The sequence below is a fragment of the Prionailurus viverrinus genome, chromosome C1 (genome assembly GCF_022837055.1).
Source record: "Prionailurus viverrinus isolate Anna chromosome C1, UM_Priviv_1.0, whole genome shotgun sequence".
Classification (NCBI taxonomy): Eukaryota; Metazoa; Chordata; class Mammalia; order Carnivora; family Felidae; genus Prionailurus; species Prionailurus viverrinus.
In genome coordinates this window covers 206,509,991-206,528,979 of record NC_062568.1, presented here as the reverse complement: position 1 = coordinate 206,528,979, position 18,989 = coordinate 206,509,991, and the positions used below count along the sequence as shown (strand labels likewise).

At 49.2% G+C, this 18,989-nt stretch overlaps 1 protein-coding gene across 2 annotated transcripts in view; it reads right to left on the bottom strand.

Annotated features, from left to right (window-relative positions):
• Positions 1-2,037: 2,037 nt before the first annotated feature.
• Positions 2,038-18,989, bottom strand: part of MTOR (mechanistic target of rapamycin kinase) — a 135,336-nt gene continuing 118,384 nt past the window's right edge. Inside the window, exons 43-58 of one of the 2 annotated variants that reach the window (XM_047870834.1) lie at positions 18,767-18,889; positions 18,224-18,406; positions 17,681-17,815; positions 17,294-17,468; positions 15,664-15,799; positions 14,967-15,114; positions 14,232-14,354; positions 12,539-12,621; positions 11,342-11,414; positions 10,743-10,817; positions 10,228-10,363; positions 8,732-8,797; positions 6,656-6,736; positions 6,297-6,377; positions 3,916-4,021; positions 2,038-2,982 (exon numbers count right to left, since the gene is read on the bottom strand). In XM_047870834.1, coding sequence (XP_047726790.1) covers positions 2,967-2,982; positions 3,916-4,021; positions 6,297-6,377; positions 6,656-6,736; positions 8,732-8,797; positions 10,228-10,363; positions 10,743-10,817; positions 11,342-11,414; positions 12,539-12,621; positions 14,232-14,354; positions 14,967-15,114; positions 15,664-15,799; positions 17,294-17,468; positions 17,681-17,815; positions 18,224-18,406; positions 18,767-18,889 — 1,740 coding nt within the window. In that variant the 3' untranslated portion in view covers positions 2,038-2,966. The remainder of the gene's footprint in view (positions 2,983-3,915; positions 4,022-6,296; positions 6,378-6,655; positions 6,737-8,731; positions 8,798-10,227; positions 10,364-10,742; positions 10,818-11,341; positions 11,415-12,538; positions 12,622-14,231; positions 14,355-14,966; positions 15,115-15,663; positions 15,800-17,293; positions 17,469-17,680; positions 17,816-18,223; positions 18,407-18,766; positions 18,890-18,989) is intronic. The other variant, XM_047870835.1, reaches the window with a different exon arrangement.

Genomic DNA, 18,989 nt, shown 5'->3' with positions numbered 1-18,989 from the left:
TACAGAAAGGTACCAGGGCTTGCAAGGATCCTGAAAGTCCTTTGCTACATGCCTCCCTTCACACAGGGTTACGTGAAGCCATCAGGGATGGATAGGTTAATTACGACTGTCCTTAAAGGTTTCCATCAGCTCACCTTCCTTGGGTCATTCATCTCAACAGAGTTGGAAGTTTTTGTCCAGATACAACCTGAAACCCGTTAGATTCACTAAAGATCTTAATCCCGGTGACTCTTTTCCATTGATAGCCACCATTTTCCCGAGTCCATTCATTCCCATACCCTTTATCTTTCACAGAAATGGTGACGTCACTGTAGTCCCTGATAGTGATTTCACGTAGAACCAAGAAAGTTACGGTGCCCGTATTTTCTGGAGCAGAATAGTTGATGCGTGGCGTAGAGTGACTATAGAAAAATCTAAGACAGGTATGAGGCTTTCTAACTGAGGGGGTTAAAATAGTATCAATATTTAAACTCATCTTTGCTTTAATACAGGAGTCCTCCAACAAATGAGTACGGAGCACCACTGTGGTCCAGGTCTCTGGCAGGTTTGGGGGATACAAAGTCTTATAAGAAATGGCTCCTGGCCTTGCAATTCTCATGCTTTCCCTCATACAGGTTCTCTGAACAGCGTTTATGACTCAGTATTTCAAACTGGGTAGCTGCGGCCCATGGGAATTTAGAAATAGGAAATTTACGGGGCGCCTGGGTGGCTCAGTCGGTTAAGCGGCCGACTTCAGCTCAGGTCATGATCTCGCGGTCCGTGAGTTCGAGCCCCACGTCAGGCTCTGTGCTGACAGCTCAGAGCCTGGAGCCTGTTTCAGATTCTGTGTCTCCCTCTCTCTGACCCTCCCCCGTTCATGCTCTGTCTCTCTCTGTCTCAAAAATAAATAAAATTCTTAAAAAAAAAAAAAAAAAAAAAAAAAGAAATAGGAAATTTACTTAACTGAAAATGCTGTTCTTCGGAAGAACTCCTTAGGCATGCTCTCTCTAGAGGACTCTCTATATAGTGCTTGGCAGCTCCATGTAGAGTTCTCTCCTTCCCATTATTGTATGCCTCTTTAATAGGTCGTGTGGCTTCTAGTTTTCTCTTTACCCGTTTGACACTGGTTATGTTTTATTTTTTATTATTATTTTTTTTAAAGATTTTTTTTTTCAACGTTTATTTATTTTTGGGACAGAGAGAGGCAGAGCATGAACGGGGGAGGGGCAGAGAGAGAGGGAGACACAGAATCGGAAACAGGCTCCAGGCTCTGAGCCATCAGCCCAGAGCCCGACGCGGGGCTCGAACTCACAGACCGCGAGATCATGACCTGGCTGAAGTCGGGCGCTCAACCGACTGCGCCACCCAGGCGCCCCTATTTTTTATTTTTTAAGTAGGCTTCACGCCCAATGTGAGGCTGGAGCTCGTGACCCTGAGATCAAGAGGCGGATGCTCTACCGACTTAGCCAGCCATGCGCCCTGATCTGTTTTAAACACTACTCAGATTCTACTTCTGTTTTAGAACTTCCCATGGTTCCCTGTTGTTTCCAGTGTCAGGTTCAGACTCCTTGCTGTTGAATTGTGAGGCAGGCCACGGTCTGCCCCACACTCTACTTTTTAGCCTCTTTTTAGTTGCTATTATTCCTTTTGTTCTCCAGTGACCACTCAGCCATATGTGCTGAACTGTGAGGTCCGACTGGGTGAAACTGCCGTTTTACATACCAAAAATGGTCTAAGACTTGCAATTCAATACAGTTCAAGGTCACACTTGCCATTCCTGCAGGATACTGTACTTTCAGACTGCTTTTCTGCAGAATGTCTTCACTTGCTTCATCTGATAAGCTCCCACTTATCTTTTAAAACCTTGGCGGGAGTTACCAGTCCACCCCTACACGATGCTGACCCGCCTTGTCTGGCCTGTGAACATCCCAAGGAAGGGGACCATGTCACAAAGATCCCACATCCTGCATAGCCCTTAGTGCCACGTGCATAATGCTGACTATTGGAGGACTACCCGCTTCCTTTATGAACTTGTAATTACGAAAAGACACTCCTACATGTTTTTAAAATTCTGATGTCGTTTATTGGCACAAAAATTATTCAGATACAACATGGTGTCTAGAATGGCTACACTTGATACTTTGTGCATTTACTTTAATATTTCCTTTGCTCAGAATTCCCAGCGGGTACCAGACCTTCCCTCTCTGTGTTGAGCACCTCCACGACGGCATTTCTATTTCCAAGCCCTTGCTCTAAACACAGAGCGTTCGGACTTCACTGACAACATCCCAAAACCGTGCTGGGGAAGGCCACTGTGGGCCACCCTACCGCACCACGATCTCTGTGCATTTGCTCAGCTAAGGCCACCCAGCGACTGGAAGAAACCCCTCCTAGCACTGGGGCCTTGGATTGAAGTGAGTTAAGTCGCGGCATCACGAGTGAGGCAGAAGACAGGCGTTTGCCACCCATTTTGGCCCATCTTACAAATGTTGTTGCCGTCCACGGACCAGTGAGGTAACGGGATGGGTGGAAGTGACCAAGTCAGCTCCTCCCGATTTCTAACACGTGTCCTCCATGGCCTGAGGCTTCCTGACTGTGCAGAGTTTGCCGTGTCCTTATCGGGAAGGACAAGGAGGCCATTCTTCCATCAGCAATGCTTATGATGAGTTCTCTTGTGAGTTAAGTCAAAACCCGTATTTCTAAGTTATGGATCTTCTGTTCCCCCAAATCAATGGCTTGATTTATGTAGTATTTCTGTGTTTACTGTCCTGGGAACCAAATCAAGCCTTGTGTTTCTGACAATATATTCTTCAACAGCAGCTAGAAAGTTGGTTCAAACCAACGTTTAATATACAGTAGTTCTTTTCATTTACATTTCAAGATATTTAACAAAGTCGAACTTCCTGGCCATGGTTGCGGTTTAGTGGAAGCATATCCAAAGTACAAAAGCCTCAAGAGAAACGCTGTGGGCCCTTCTGGGCCTCGGGTTACCAAAAAGGACACCTAGGAAGACAGAGAGAAAAGGAATATTTTAATAGTTTGGGCTTTTTCAGGGCTTTACACAGATACACTGAAAGTGGAGAGACCAAGGTCTGACAACCCCTGGGGACATTCCTTGAGATCTCCCACAACTAATTGTGTCGGACACACTCATCATTTCCAGTCAAGGGCTGATGCCTGCTGCGGTCCCAGAAGGACACTTCGCCATCCCCCTCCCTCTCAAGTTTCTATCTTCAAACGTGCCTCCGGCAATTCATCGAAGCAGACCCCAGCGTGGTCCTTGAGGTTACAGTCCCGGAGCGTTAATTAGTCTTTGCGTCTCCTGCTCTGTCACTGCTCTGGCTTCTTTTCTGTGGCCCTTCCCTCCATCTTTGAATTGACAGCAAAAAATCCAAAAAGAACCCCTCTCCCCACCCCTAAGGAAAGGGGGACTCACCTACTTTTCTAAACCACTTTTTTTAAAAAAAAAAAAATTTTTTTTTCAACGTTTATTTATTTTTGGGACAGAGAGAGACAGAGCATGAACGGGGGAGGGGCAGAGAGAGAGGGAGACACAGAATCGGAAACAGGCTCCAGGCTCCGAGCCGTCAGCCCAGAGCCCGACGCGGGGCTCGAACTCACGGAGCGCGAGATCGTGACCTGGCTGAAGTCGGACGCTCAACCGACTGCGCCACCCAGGCGCCCCACTAAACCACTTTTTAATGTAATTTTATTTCGGTGTTTGCCTCCCAAGTAGGCACCCGTGTTTCTCAAGTGGCTCCCTTTCTAGAACTGTGAGTGCACACGGTGAACACCAACTTTTAAAGAGATCTGACACTACGACTACCCTTTATGGATAACCCCCCCACCCCAGGCTTTCTGCAGCTCTGGGACTGGGGCACAGGACGGGGCCCCACTGGCTGGTTTTAGCACAGGCGCTCCGGCACGCCCACTCACCAGCCGATGTAGCACTGGCACAGGTTTTCATGGGATGTTGCTTGCTTGATCAGCAGCTCAACTTGAGTGGGGACATCCAGGGTTTCGTCGTGAGAAAAGTCCCGACCTAGGACAAGAGAAACAAAAACAGCTCTTGTGCACTTGGTTTTCAGCTCCGTCCTTGCCCCGGGGCCGGCTGACCTGTCTGTGCAGCCGTACCAGGTTCTCCTTGCCTGTGAGTATGAAGGCTACGCGGTGGCTGGATTTTAAATTCACCTCCGTGAGACATGAATACACACCGGTCTCCTCCTCCAGACAGAGACTGGGTGTGAAGAGGGTAAGTGTAAAGGTCTGCGGTTGGCTGAGCCCAGGGGTGATGCAGGTCTGGCTGATGGGTCTGCGGAGATTCCTTTATCTGTTGCCATCTTCAGGCAAGTGGACGGGAAACCCTTCCCCCCTTTCAATCCTATAACCTCCGTTGTTGAGCCTTTGCTCCCACGGGCCGGCTTGCCTCCGTCATAAACCAGAACAGGCACTCGTGGCCGGCCGATGAAGCCTCTGGTGAACGTGCCTGTCCACCTCCCCGAGGGCTCAAGATGGTCGAGCTGGCTTTCACCGCTGGCTTCTCACCGCCAGCACGTGCCCTCGGCTCCTCCTTTACAAGTTAATTCATTCACTGAGCTCATAGTTTCGGACCCCTGATGTGTCAGGCAGCGCTCGAGGCGCTGGATTTGCTGGACACGAGCTCTCTCCTCATTGCTGCTACCGTCTGGAGGCACCTCTCCTCCCGCTCAAGGCGAAGTTCCTCTGCACTCGGATCCCAAGGCCTCCCGGTGCCTAGGGGGGCTTCGCACGGTCACTTGCCCTCCTTCCCTGTCTTTAAATTTTGTAAACTAGGTCCTCTTGCCCATTAAAGAACAAAGGGCTCCCGCCCAACTACTCCCTCTGCAGCCAGGGACTCTCCGGTCCCTGCACAGCCAGCTTCTCACACTTTTGACACTTGTCTCCCCTGTCTGGCTTCTCTCCCCAAGTTCACATCCTCTTCAACCCCTATGGTCTGGCTGCCAGCCTTGTCACACTCTCAGAAGGCTGCCAGTGACTCAGGGCTTCCTGGGTGCCTCCCATCCTCACGCCCCATCATCATCAGTCCCTTGGATTTTGCCTCCTGAAGTTCTGGAGGCCACCTCAGTCTAGTCAACTGTCCAGCCGCCACTTCGGCACCTGCTTCCTTCCTCCATGCAGCCTCCACATGGCAGGACAGGCAGGATTCCCCAGGGTAAACCCAGCGGGCCATTCCCGCCTCTCCACCCCACTTCAAGACCTCAGGGCCTTCCCACTGCCCTGAGAATGGAGAACGAAAACGCAAGGCCCCGCGTGACCCCGCCCCAGCCCCCTCAGAGTGAAACATTTTGCGCTGTGCTCCTCCCGTGCCGCTCTCTGTGGCAGTCACACTTGTCGGCTTTCAGACCATTTTTCTTGCCAGCTTCCTTCCCACCACGGGGCCCTTGCATGTGCCGTTTCCCTTACCTAGAACAATGTGCCTCTAATTACGTCCTTTTTCGGGTGTTAGCTCAAGGGCTGTTTGCCTAGGGAAGCTTTCCTGAACACCAGCACTTAGATTTCCCCGTTACCGGCATCACAGCCCAAGCCCTTTCTTGCACCTGACACAGTGTCTCCTTTAGACGTTGACCCCACGAGGGCAGGAAATCCAGCTGCTTTTACCAGCACAGTTTTTTTCAGCATCTAGCGCTTGTAGACGCTCAATAAATAAATACAACTTGACCACAACACTTCTGTGCCAGCCCCTCATGCTAAGGCTTGGCATCCCATGTCTCACTTGAGCCCCGCCGCCTTCTGAGAGAGGCGCTGTCGTCATCTTCCAGATGAGCAGACAGGGAGGCCCAGGAGTCACACAGGATGCGGCAGAGCTGGGGTCTTCGGTCCCCCGTGACCACTGCCCCCCCCCCCCCCATCATACCCCCTGGTCTGTATGACACGTCTCGTTTTCAAAAGTATGCATTTCTCTCCCTCCATGCTCTCCACTCCGTTAACAGCCACCAAAGTGCAGGAAGGCAGTGAATCCGAGTGGTCAGATTTGCTCCAGTATCAAGCCAGGATGAGAAAAAAAATTTTTTCCTGAATTGGGCGGACTTTGGACCCAAAAGGACTGTACCCACCTCTGTCTGTTAAAATGAGATTAACGTCTGCTTACAGTGGGTTTATTGGTCTTTAGAGAATTAGAGAGGGTCCTTAACAGATACAGCCCCGGAGACCCTCCAGTGAGCTGCAGAGTCCAAGTTTAGGCACCAACACCACCGGGAAGAGGCTGACCACCCACTCGAGGACAGAGAAATCTCTCAAGATTCTATGTTCCTTTTAAGCAAACGCACGCACACACTCACCAGTGAGCTTGTCTCGAACCCGGTTGATAATCTGAATAGCTTTCTTATTTAGGGCCTCTGGTTTCACCAAACCGTCTCCAACTGGAATACACAAAAGTAGAAATAACAGTAGGACTGGATCATCTCAACAGTCTCAACAGACGCCCCTGTTTTTCTCAAATATTCACTTTTGTAAGTGTTGGGTAATTCTCCCTCTGTGTCTATCTTTGTGCTCGGAATATAAAGAGGAATTCACAGAGCGCTGTCTGCTCGAAGGCAGTTTTGTTGCCCTGCCCTGTTGGCCCCTCTCATGGCACAACACAGCCACTGTGCTCTTCACGAGCCGGTCCTCGGTGCAGTTCCTCGGACGTTGCACTTACTGAAGGAATGAATGGACTCTGGCACCGTGGTCCCTGTTTTCTTATGCGCGGGTTCCCCAAGCTCCACACCGTCCAAAATTTCTAGGAGGAGAAAGAATCCACTGGCAGAACATTCCACCACTGAGAAACCACTGTTTCAAGTGTTAGCTCTACTTCTCCACACACATCACCTCCCCCTTCAAGCTCGCCCTGCTACCTCTGAGGGGAAAGGAGAGGAGGAAGGGTCACTATGGATTTGAAAGATCTTACGTCTCCAAACACGAATTTTCAAGCAAACGGCCTTTATAAAATGTTCTGACGTAGAGAACAGGAGCGGGAATGAAAGCCCTGTTGGTGAGACTTGTTTGGCTCGACAAAATCTGATGATATAAAAAACACGAGCCTTCCCTGGGTCACGCTCATGACCCGAGTGTTATTCTTTGGAGGAATCTATATGCCATTTCTGGGCAGAAAAAGTCCTCAGGCTTTAGGGTCACTCTCCACCAATTGTGGCCTTCAGGAGGAAAGAGTCTGGAAGCAGGAGTATGAGGTTATTTGCACATTGCCCTTGCACACCACAGGCCTTCAAAATGAAGCGAGTAGTCGTAATACTTCTATGAAACCTCACTTTTAAGCCCCATGACGCCAGCCAGGTCCACCACTCTCTGGTGCCGCCGGAACCAGCTGTCCTAATTCCCCGTAGGCAGCACAGAGGAGTCACGCGATAATGTACGAATGAGGCGGACCCTGAGCACGAAAGTCTCACATGCTTTGGACAAGACCAGTCACCCGCACAAAGTATCCCAGACACCGCAGATAATCCCGGCATCATTCACAAATCCTGTCGCAGTGTCCACGGTAGAGTCCGCACCAGTTCACAGACTGCACCATAGCCCAGGACCTCAATGTCCTGCCCAGAACACCCTCTTCCCTCCCACTCGTCTGAAATGGCCAGCCTAAATCGCACTGACCCGGGACCTCCCTTCTCGACTGCAGTTCAGAGTGGTAGGTCCTTGCTCTCAGCCCCACAGCCTCTCCTCTGAACCAAACCGCAAACCGTGAGCTGCGGGACCACACGGGGCGGGGGGATGATGGTTCTCTGATCAGTTCGTGGACTATACATGTTGATTGATTCTGTGATGTGATTCTATGCTTCTCTAAGGTAATCTCTGTATGTCACATTCTTTTTGCACCCTTAAACATTATTTGGCTTAGCTAAGTAACAAGTTGCAAATGTTCCATAGGTATTTGTAGAGAATATTTACCTTTTTTTAACACCCCAACAGTATTTCCAAGGTGCGAACTATGTAGGATGTTGTTAGATATTATGGGGGAAACAGGGGAGGAGGGACGGGGAAGGTGAAACAAAGTTAAACCGCTTTACTCTTAAGACTTTTGAGAGGTTCACACAAACCCTGTTCTGGCTCTTGAAGGGCATTATCTTCCAGGGACCCTGTTCTGTGGACCCACTCTTGACAGCAGTGTTTCCTGTGGCTTCCCCGCCCCTCAGACAGCAGTGTGAGTACACTTCCAGTAGCTTCCTGGGTCCTCAGCCAGCAGTACGAATACACTTCCCGTGAGTACGCTTTCTGTGGTTTTCCTCAGACGACAGTGTGAATACGCGTCCGCTGCTATTTCTAAGCTACTAACAATTCTCTAGGCCCGTGGACACGGCTAATAATTATCCCAATCCAGACAGCATTCAAGGGCATATACTGGCTAATATTCAGACATATTTTCAATTGTGTTTACAGATAGATTAAGACTGGAAAGTTTGATCAAAATTTCTGAGCCTCAGGTACCCACCCCATCCTGAGAGGCATTAAATAAAAAAAAAGTGTGCTCAGTAAATATTTCTAGACTAACTTTCTAAAGTTACATAAATGCCCATTAGACGATATTTTAGCAGTGACACAACTTCTGCACGACCGTATCACTGGTAAGAGCCTCTGGAAACACATGCTTCCTTCCTTCATATTCAGCATCCATTACCGCTTTCCATCATGCCTCCTAATGGCAAGAACAAAGCTCACCCTGTTTGAGACAAACTCTGCACAAAAGGGACAGAATCTGCAATCTCCCATGGGATGCACCCACCTACTGACTGGCCAGCAGAGTAGGAATCTGTCCTTGTTCGGGACCGCTTGTTGCCTTTGGTATTTGCTGGGGAAAGAAATAAAGAGAGGATAAAAAGTGCTTCCAACTGTCACTTGAAAGAAATTTGGTTGAGATGATGTTTTCTTACAACCATAAAAATAGAATTTTTCGAAAAGCTAGAGCGTTGGGGAGAACTCAGGATAGATCCCTCAGGAGTCGGCAGGTGAATGTGAGCATGGGTGTCCAGTCCTGTGGGACGCGCTATGTCACGGAGCTGAATGTAGATGCTGGGGACCATATAACAGAGCGTGAAAACAGGGTTTGTTGGCAGTGGTAGAGACACCTGTGTTAGTCACCCCCTTCTAAGGAGGAGGAACGAGGAGGAGACGGAGAGGTTGCTGCCCTAGGTCACAACTGCCTGTGTCTCCTGTCAAGATGCCTGCTTGCTACTCTATATGAAATGCAAACAAACAGAAATCACTAGGGTACTTAATTTATCCTGAATTTATTTATTTATTTATTCATTCATTCATTCATTCATTCATTCATAATGGATGTCTTATTTTTATATATTTTTTAATGTTTATTTTTGAGAGAGACAGAGAGACAGTGTGAGCAGGGGGAGGGGCAGAGAGAGAGGGAGACCCAGAATCTGAAGCGGGCTCCAGGCTCTGAGCTGTCAGCACACAGCCCGATGTGGGGCTCGAACTCATCAACTGTGAGATCATGACCTGAGCCGAAGTCGGATGCTTGACTGACTGAGCAACCCAGGCACCCCTAAATGGATTTTGTTTTTTACGTTTATTTATTTTTGAGAGAGAGAGAGAGAGAGAGAGAGAGAGAGCAAGCAAGCGGGGTGGCGGGGGGTGGCAGGCAGGGGATGGGGAGCAGAGAAAGAGAGTGAGAATCCCAAGCAGGCTCCACACTGAGAACACAGAGCCTGACTCGGGGCTCGATCTCAAGAATCACAAGTATGACCTGAGCTGAAATCAAGAGTCGGACGCTTAACTAAATGAGCCACCCAGGCGCCCCTTAATTAATATTTAAATTGATGATTGGTGTTTTCTGTTCTACTTAGAAAAACAAACAAAAAAAACCCCTTGAAATTCATTTCCAGCCACCAGAACAGCTCTGTAAAAATACAATGCAATAGGGGCGCCTGGGTGGCTCAGTTGGTTGAGCGTCTGACTTCGGCTCAGGTCATGATCTCACAGTCGGTGAGCTCGGGCCCCACATCGGGCTCTGTGCTGACAGCTCAGAGCCTGGAGCCTGCTTCAGATTCTGTCTCCCTCTCTCCGACCCTCTCCCATTCACGCTCTGTCTCTCTCTCTGTCTCAAAAATAAATAAACATTAAAAAAAAAAATACAATGCGATAGCCCAGTTATACACCTCAGGCTCCAGGCTGGCAGGGGAAAGATCAGTGAAATGGAACACATCAGATGTTCCCTGTCTGGAGGGTGTGGGTTCCAGCTCCCAGACATTTGCTCATACTCACTGTCCATCAGCCTCCAGTTCAGCAAGGGGTCATAGACAAAGGCTTCCAGCACGGCCATGACACTATCCTTGTGTTCCCGAAGCACTTCCATCACTGTGTGGCACGTGATTCTATAGTTGCCATCCAGACCAGTAACCTGCAGGACCAGAGCCATTCGCCACAGAAGTCGCTGGTACCAGCCCCACCCCTGAAGGCCCCACAAGCAGAAGCAAGTCAAGAGGGTCTGCTCCCCACACTTAGGAAGCAGACACAGGCCATTAATGATGTAGCAGGATGGGAAGGTGTTCGGAGCAAGGGGTGGGGTCAGGCCTGTGGCTCGTAGGAGACAAGGTCTGACGTGAAGCATCTCAAAGATGGATCGTTTCTAACACAATGGAAAATACCAGGAAACCACCACAGAAGCCACCCAGGTACTTCAGGGAGCCGATGAGATCTAACAAGCAAGTCTGCTTCAGAGCGGGTCCTGACTACACCAGCCCCCATTCCAAAGTAGCTCGCTCCCAATGCCCACTCACCTCCATAGCATTGGTCAGCATTCTGGTTAGTCTAAATGGAATCTTCTCTGGGAATTTCTCCCTGGTCATAGCAACCTGTGGGGAAAAGAGAGAAAAACCAAGTCTGATGGTTAAATTGTTTTCTTTAGAAGAAGCCAGGCGAAGGCAGACGGCTTTTCTTTGTACTGATTTGAATTAGGGCGCAGAGATGAAGTAGCTTGAGTTTAGCGAGGGGACTTGTCACAGGGATTTAAAAGACAACCAGAGAGAGAGAGAGAGACAGAGAGAGAGAGAGACAAAGGGATAGAGGGGAAAAAAGAAAAAGGACAAGCGTGCATCATGCCAGGCCTTTGACCGGCAGGCTGTGTCGGGAAGGAGGATTCCTCCACTTGAGAGGGTGTGTGAACAGCCTTGCTTGCCTCCAGAGAAGTCAGAGACCAATTACAGCAAGTATCAACGAGCACTGATTTTATTTCTTAGATTGACTTTCTGTTGCTTTGGTAGGAGAGGCAGGAGTCAGGATAAGCATTTTGGGCTTAAATTTGCTGGAATGGTCAGAGGGTGGAAAGTGGTCATCTGGAAAGGAAAGCTTTATGTGGTGTTTGAGAATGCATGGTCACCTCAAAGCAGTCCCCAAAGTCAATGTGCAGGATCTTCCCGCTCAGCCGGTCCAGCATTAAGTTGGATGGGTGTCTGGGAAACAGGAGAGAGACCGGGGAGAGGTCACTAGAGCAGCACTGATGAATAAATCAACAAGGATGTGATATTCCAGGCCCCGTCCACAGGCCAAAGCCAGCCCCCGCCTGCTTCTGTAAACAAAGTTCTACTGGACACAGCCGTGCTGACTGGTCACGTTTTGTCTCAGGCTGCTTTTGTGCTATAATAGCAGACATGAGTAGCTGTGAGACGTCCTATGGCCAGCAAAGACTAAATTATTTCTAATCTGGCCCTTTACAGGGAAAGTCTGCTGATCCCCGCTCCAGGTCTGAAACGAAGGTTTATCTATGTGAATCCCAAGTTGCTTTCCCAAGGTCTTTGGTCACAAGATAAATCATTTCTGGCGGTGCTGGCATCTCAGAATGACAAGCCTCTATCAATACCCCTCAGCATCTATCACAGGGTCTCACCTCTGAATTCTTCCGGTTCTTTTCAAAAACAAGAACTTATTATTTTTGTGGGAAAAAATTATTTTACTCTCAAATAATTGCACAAGACATGAGCCCAAGAGAGAGTAGATACCAGAGAACTAGTTTTTCAAAGACTTCTGGTGAGTCAATTTCTGAATATTCCTTAACTATTTTTTCAGTCAGTATATTTGGATACAATTTCTTATGTAGAACTACCAGGAGGATCTACTTTGGTTGGTTTCATTTACAGAAATAGAATTATTTATCTCAGCACAGAGGTGACCGATAAACGTTTACTGAATCAATACAACCAATCAAGATTGTTCTTTGTCTTGTAAGTAAGGTCTGCACCCACTGTGGGGCTTGAATTTGCAACCCTGAGATCAAGAGGCACGCACCCTACTGACTGAGCCAGCCAGGTGCCCTTGTACGTGGCTTTAAATATATCAAACCAACCTACGGAGAAAGCAGTACCCTAGGACTACGCTTTCTCTTCTCTTTAGTTTGTTGTGTGGCTGTTGTGTGGATAATAAATTGGGACCTAAGGCTGATGCTGCAAACGAGGGCCTGGGGTACAAAATACAAATATTTACTAGATGGTCATAAACCTTACTAGAAAACAAAAGGAAACTGTTTAAGAAAGGTACAATGTAGAAAAAAGACTAAAAAAACCAAATTAAATTTGCTCACCTATCTCCTAGGCCCAAAATATACCCGACCATGGACATGACCGCTAAAGAGCGGGTGTAGTTGGTTCTTCGGTCAAACCACACCTGGAACACAGGAGCACACTTGAACCAAGGCTCTGGGAGCTAACTAGCTTCAACATAATTATACCTCAATCCGTTGCTTTTTAGTATTTCATCGGTAACTCATTAATAACATAAAATAGAATAAAAAATCTCATTTATTATTATAACAATAAAGTATGATTGGAATAAACTTAGAGATGTTCAGAACCTAGATGAATAGAAAAAATTAACCTTTGCTTTGGAATATAAAGACCTGAGTAGATGAAAATATCCATGTAAGACAGAAAAAATATAATAACCTCCCAAATTATTTGATAATTTAATGTAATTCCACTAAAAATTCAGCGGTACTTTTCTGGGGGGAGTGTGACAAAATGATCCCAAAATTTATCTGGAAGAAGAAAAAAATTAAAATAGCCAATAAGAAGAGACTTTATACTAATAGTTGTATTAATAGTATGGTACTTGAAATACAGTATGGTACTTGAGAATAGGCTTTGGAAATAAAGATCAATGAAATAAAACAGAAGCCCTAGAGAGAAATCCAATGGCACAGAAACAAATTTTTGTATAATAAAAATTCTCTTAAAAGTAGGGAAAGGATGGATTATTTGCTGAATACTATGGTGTTGGCTAATCATCTTAAAGAAACAAAATTTAAGGGGTGCCTGGGTGGCTCAGCTCAGTTGGTTAAGTGTCTGACTTCACCTCAGGTCATGAACTTGAGGTTCATGGGGTTGAGCCCTGCTTCAGGCTCCATGCTTTTAGTGTGGAACCTTCTTGGGACTCTCTCTCTCTCTCTCTCTCTCTCTCTCTGCCCCTCCCCACCTGCATGTGCTCACTCTCTTGGTCTCAAAATAAACAAACTTAAAAAAAAGATTTTTAATCTTACTCTTAAATTTGGAACTGGGTTGAGGATTTATATATTTTAAAATGTTTATTTATTTTTGAGAGAGAGGGAGAGAGTGTGCGAGCAGGGGTGGGACACAGAGTGAGGGAGAGACAGAATCCCAAGCAGACTGCACTGTCAGCACAGAGCCTGATGTGAGGGCTTGGTCTCACGAACCATGAGATCACGAGCTGAGCCAAAGTCAAGAAACAAGACACTTAAGCAACTGAGCCACCCAGGCGTCCCTGGGTTGAGGATTTAAATGGATAAATAAATCTTAGAATCATTACAAGAAAATAAATGTAAAAAGACACATAACCTTGAGGTGGGGATGGCCTTTCTAAATGTAAGGCCAAAGGTAGAAACTTCAAAGAAAAGGATAAAAAACCTGGTAACTTCTAACTTTCAAAAAAGTTTGCGTATCAAAAACGAAACAAAAATCCCAAACCAGGAAACATACCATTAACAAAATTAAAAAACCAAATGGACAGGAAATTTGTACCGTACGTGAAAAAGATGTAACAGCCTTAACCTAAAGAACTCAAATACTATTGCAAGAAAGGGGAGAAACATTAAGTTACTAAATCTCTATCTGCTAAGCTGCACGGCTCACCCATTTAATTGCTGCTAGAAAAGACCGCACATAATCTAGAATCGTTACAAAGACGAGTCCGCCAGCACATGTGAAGGAACAAGGCCATCCCCGACAAGCGAGTGGGCCAGGGGGCGTGGCGTGTCGTACCTCGGAGCTGGGGCTTTTCAGCCATAGCAGCTTGGCCAGGTCATCCCCGGCCGTGTTATTGACGGCGTGCTCGAACACCTCCACCTTCTGCATCAGCGTCAGATGGTCGTAGTCCGGAGCCATCTGCATCAGGACACAACCATTCTGAGAGCGGCCCCAGACTAGCAGCTTGGACCCAGGAAGAAACAAGGCTCTGGGCCCGGGCAGAGCTGGGTGCTAGTTTCACCACCCCGGCCCAAAGGAAGAGGAAGGAAGAACAGTGCAGAAGGCAAAAGGGTGTGGCCCCTCAAACCCAATGACCACAGGGGAACTGCCAGGGCCTGAGGATAAAACATCAGGCCCCACCCTGAGTACAGGCCTGCTGGTGGGAATGACAGCAGTGCGGGCATCAAGGTTCCGGGTAACAAACGAGTCTCTTTCTTACTACTTACGCATCCACTAAACATTTCCCCACGTGGCCAGTGCCCTGTATACATTAGGTGTTCAGAAGATACACACTGCCCAATAAACGATCCCGTCCAGTCTCACCTGGAATGACCGAAACCTAATTTCTGGGCTTTAGTGTCCTTCTGTTTCTTAGAGGTAATCTGCTGTAGGACTCACTTCATTAAAACTTCTTCCGTAGCTAATTCTCAATAGACTTTTTGGTGCAGCTTTGCCTAAACTTCTCAACTTCTCAACTTGTGAGTTATGTCCAGACGTGAAAGCGCTGGGCTTGGCAGCCTCATCACGTACCCGCAACATGATGCGATGCTCGATGTTGAGAAGGATCTTCTTTTTCTCTCTGTAGTCCCGGATGAGGGCGTGCAGCGTGTCGCAGTGGGGGACCCAGCCGATGAGGCCCGAGTTGGTTGATAAGGGGATGACGGCGTATCTCTGGATGCTGGCACCCACAGGAAAGGAGGGTTATCGGACAGTAAAAAGAGTGTTGACCCGCTCGCAACACACGTAAATGGGCCGAGCGAAGTCCCCTGCACAGGGCTGTCGTGAGGTGTGCAACGAGGGCCCTTCCCAGAAGGATATGGCTGTGGACGGGGACGGCATCAGCCTCCTCAACCTGCCTGACAACCTCCCTGCTTCGGGGGAGCGGCCCAGCGATTCTCAGCCGAAAACAGCCTCGCCACTTAACATCCGTGTTCTTAACAGGAAGAGGAGGGAGAGCAGGGTGGACAGGGAAGGTCAAACACACCAAATGTATAGCATCTCTGGTCTAATGGCCACGGGTTGTTCTATTCCAGACCCTTTGGCGTTGTCACAGGCATTTCCCGTGCAAGCACGTTAAAAATACGAATTCTTCTCTGTGTATGCCACCTTGGCTGTTGAGGACTTCCTGTCCGGGTACAGAGTTCTATAACTGATTTCGTGAAGGGATGTAAGGAGACCCTAGAAGACCTTTCACTACCGTGCCCCCCCCACCCCATGTCCTGAATACCTGAGGTTCTTGCGAAGAGACGTGGGGTCGTTGGCCAGGAGGGTGTTCACCAGGCCGAAGAGCTGCATCACTCGCTCGTCCTGCCGCAGGTCCTCGTGGCCCTTCAGGAGGAAAACAAACTCATGCCCGTTGCTGCCTGTGAGGAATGGTGGGAGCAGTTAGCACAGACAGGCCCCGGACTCACGAGCTCCTACAGACTATGCGGACCCTACCCAGTCACACTTCCCCCAAACATGAAAAAACACCCTGGACCTCATGAAAAGAATGGCGCTAGTTTTGATGGTCTCCCAGTGAAAAATGAAAAATGGTCTCAAATGAAAAATAAAATTTTAAAAAGCTCTGTCTCTGAGGATCAGGAAGGCCTCTGCACAGAGATGGTCACTCCGGACGTTCCCTCACAACCCACTCTCCGCCCTTCTCTGGTGTGCTTGGGCCCTGTGAAGCCTGACCCCTAGAGACCTCATCACCCAGGCTCCCGGTTGGGCGGGGACCATGGCAGGAGGTCAGAGGGTGGGAAGAGGGAGAGGCCCAAGGGTTTGCCCCTGACGAGCGGCCAGGCTCCAGTTCTAGAAACAGCCGTGTTCCCTCCGTCTGGGCTACAGCTTCTGGTGAATGGCCCCTTTTTCCAGGTCACATGCCCTTGACGGGCTCCTTGCCCTCTCGGGTCTGGAGGGTGGGGGCAAGTCACAGCTTCTCACTGTTGGCTCTCTTCACCCTGTCACACCCTAGACACGGGTCCTTCATCCAAGTCTCTAATGAGACACCGTGGAGAACCTGACTGACACACAATTTAGTACAGGAGACGCCAGCCCACGGGCACAATCACTTGTGTACCACGACTGACTGGTGGTGAATAACTACTGCATTTAAAAAGCACGAGCCTTTCTGAGGCGCCTGGGTGGCTCAGTGGGTTGAGTGTCCAACTTCAGCTCAAGTCATGATCTCACGGTTCAGGAGTTCGCGACCCGCATGGGGCTCGCCAGTGTCAGTTCGGAGCCGGCTTCGGATCTTCCGTCCCCAACCCCCCTCTGCATGCGTGTGCGCTCTCTCTCTCTCAAAAATGAATAAGCCTTTATTAAATAAATAATTAGCACGAGCCTTTTTAAAGGTGAGAACCCTCAAAGGACCACCAGAGCATCCAGGCGTCCTGCAACTACGCGAGGTGACAGAGCTGCCCGTGAGAACTCGTTTTTACCTCGGTTGTTCCTTTTACACAACCATTTCCCACAGAGAGAGACTGTGATGGTAAGAGAATATTCAAGAGCCCGGGAGCCCTTTCTCCAGCCCTGCTCGTCCCCTGCCACACCTGCATCCAGGCTCCTCTTTGCTGGCCTGGTCAGTCCCCTACAGCACCCCCCACCCCCACGTCCCCACGCTGAACACCTTTACGGTTCCCTCCACCTGTCCCGCTGCAGGGCCGTCCGGCTTCAGGTAAGCGAGCACGTGACATGAACGCAGTGGGAGTCCTGAGGAGGACGTTTCTCCCTCTGTTTCTCCCTCAATAAGCAGGAGCAAGGTGTCGCATATGAAAGATGGGTGGTGTGAACGGTAAGTGGTAATTTCAGAAAAGGGGAGGGGTTCGGCCAGGGTGGGAGGGAGACGCAGGTGGCGGGAGCACAGGGGTCCTTACCCATGAGGGTCAACTTCCGGGGCCGCTGCTTGGAGGTGATGACCTGTAGAGACGGCGCTATGGACTGAATGCGGATGATCGGCTGGTGGGGGTCATATGTTCCCGGCACGGCCAATTCAAGGTCCCGGCACATCAGAAGTTTGGGGGAAACATACTGCAGTTCTAAGGATGTGAGCTGTAAATAATTAACCACAGGATTTAGTTTTCTACCTCCAGGGAGGAATTTCAATGCCATTTAGGTAGTTTTCAACGGACTGCTGATCGCAATGACTTGTCTGCAGACAGAAGTGCAACCAGATGCTTCAGAGTTAGCGTTAGAATGTTCATAAAAAGTAAGACACACAGGACTCTACTGACAGTTCACCCCGCCAGGACCTGGAGACCCACCTGAGGCAGCTGCTTTGAGATTCGTCTGAACACGTGATAGTAGAGGTCCCAGGCTTGAGTGAGGTCCTTCACGTTTCCCGATTTCATGTACTTCCTGCACCACTCTTGGGCCTCCATTAAGTCTCGCCCATATGCCTGAGCCGGGAAGCGGGGGAGGGATGCGAGCTGTCAAGGTGCGGACTAGGCCGTGGGCTGAACCCCCAAGCCCAGACAGCGGAGCTGCTCGGGCACACGCTATGGCCGGATGGCTCCGGCCCCTGGCAAGGCGTAGCTCTCTGGTCCTGGAGGCCCCAATCCCAGGACGGCTTATGGGCAAAGTAAGGTCAGAGGAGAAGCGAGATGACCTCGGGAAGAATCTTGTGGTTTTTCTGGTTAAAATCTGGGGAGGCTTCCCATAAGTTAGTGACAACTAAACTGTGCTGGTGTTTTTATATTGTGACCTAAGTTCGGAGAACACTGTATTCAAGTCAGCAGAAAGGCCAGAGGGAAAGGGGTCTGGTAGCGGCTTTGGGTCACGTCGTGTCGCACTTTCTTATCCCATACCTGATTAAAAGACGTTTCCTTCAGAGTCTGGGGGCCCCGTTCCATCATAGCATGCAGGGGCTCCAACACCTCAAACATGCCTTTCACGTTCCTCTCCCCAAAGTATAAACGAGACGCTTCTTCCAGGCCTTCGTGCCACATCTCGTGCCAGAGGATGGCCACGCGGATCAGTTCCTCACTCACCTGGACCAAAGAGGGGAAAGAGACAAGCGCCGAGGATGAGCTAACCTCGGAAAGGCCTGTCTTGGGGGTGCCTGGGTGGCTCAGTCGGTTGAGCGTCTGACTGTTGATCTTGGCTCGGGTCACGAAGCCCTGCCTTGGGCTCCATGCTGAGTGCGGAGCCTGCCTGAGATTCTCTTTCTCCCTCTCTGCCCCTCCCCTGCTCATGTTCTCGCCCTCTCAAAAAAAAAAAAAAAAAAAAGGCATGTCTTGGAGAGACAGGTGCTCCTTTCAGCAGCACTGTCGTGAGGAAGAAACCATCTCCCTCAAGACCTCTGGCTAGGTGGTGGGGTCCACGAAGGCCCACACGGACTCCTGACTCACCATCATGGCCTGCTGGACCAGGGTGTTACTGTGCTCACACATGTTCTTCAGAATCTTGTTGGCTGCGTTGTGGCGGGCCGTGGTGGTGGACTTGGAGGCCACGGTCAGGGGATAGATGAGGGCCTGAGGCAGACACAGAAGGAACATTCACAAACTCTGACTTTCAGGAAGACAAGAGAAATGGCTGACAGCGCTCCTGTGAGTCCACCAGGCGGGGGCGCTG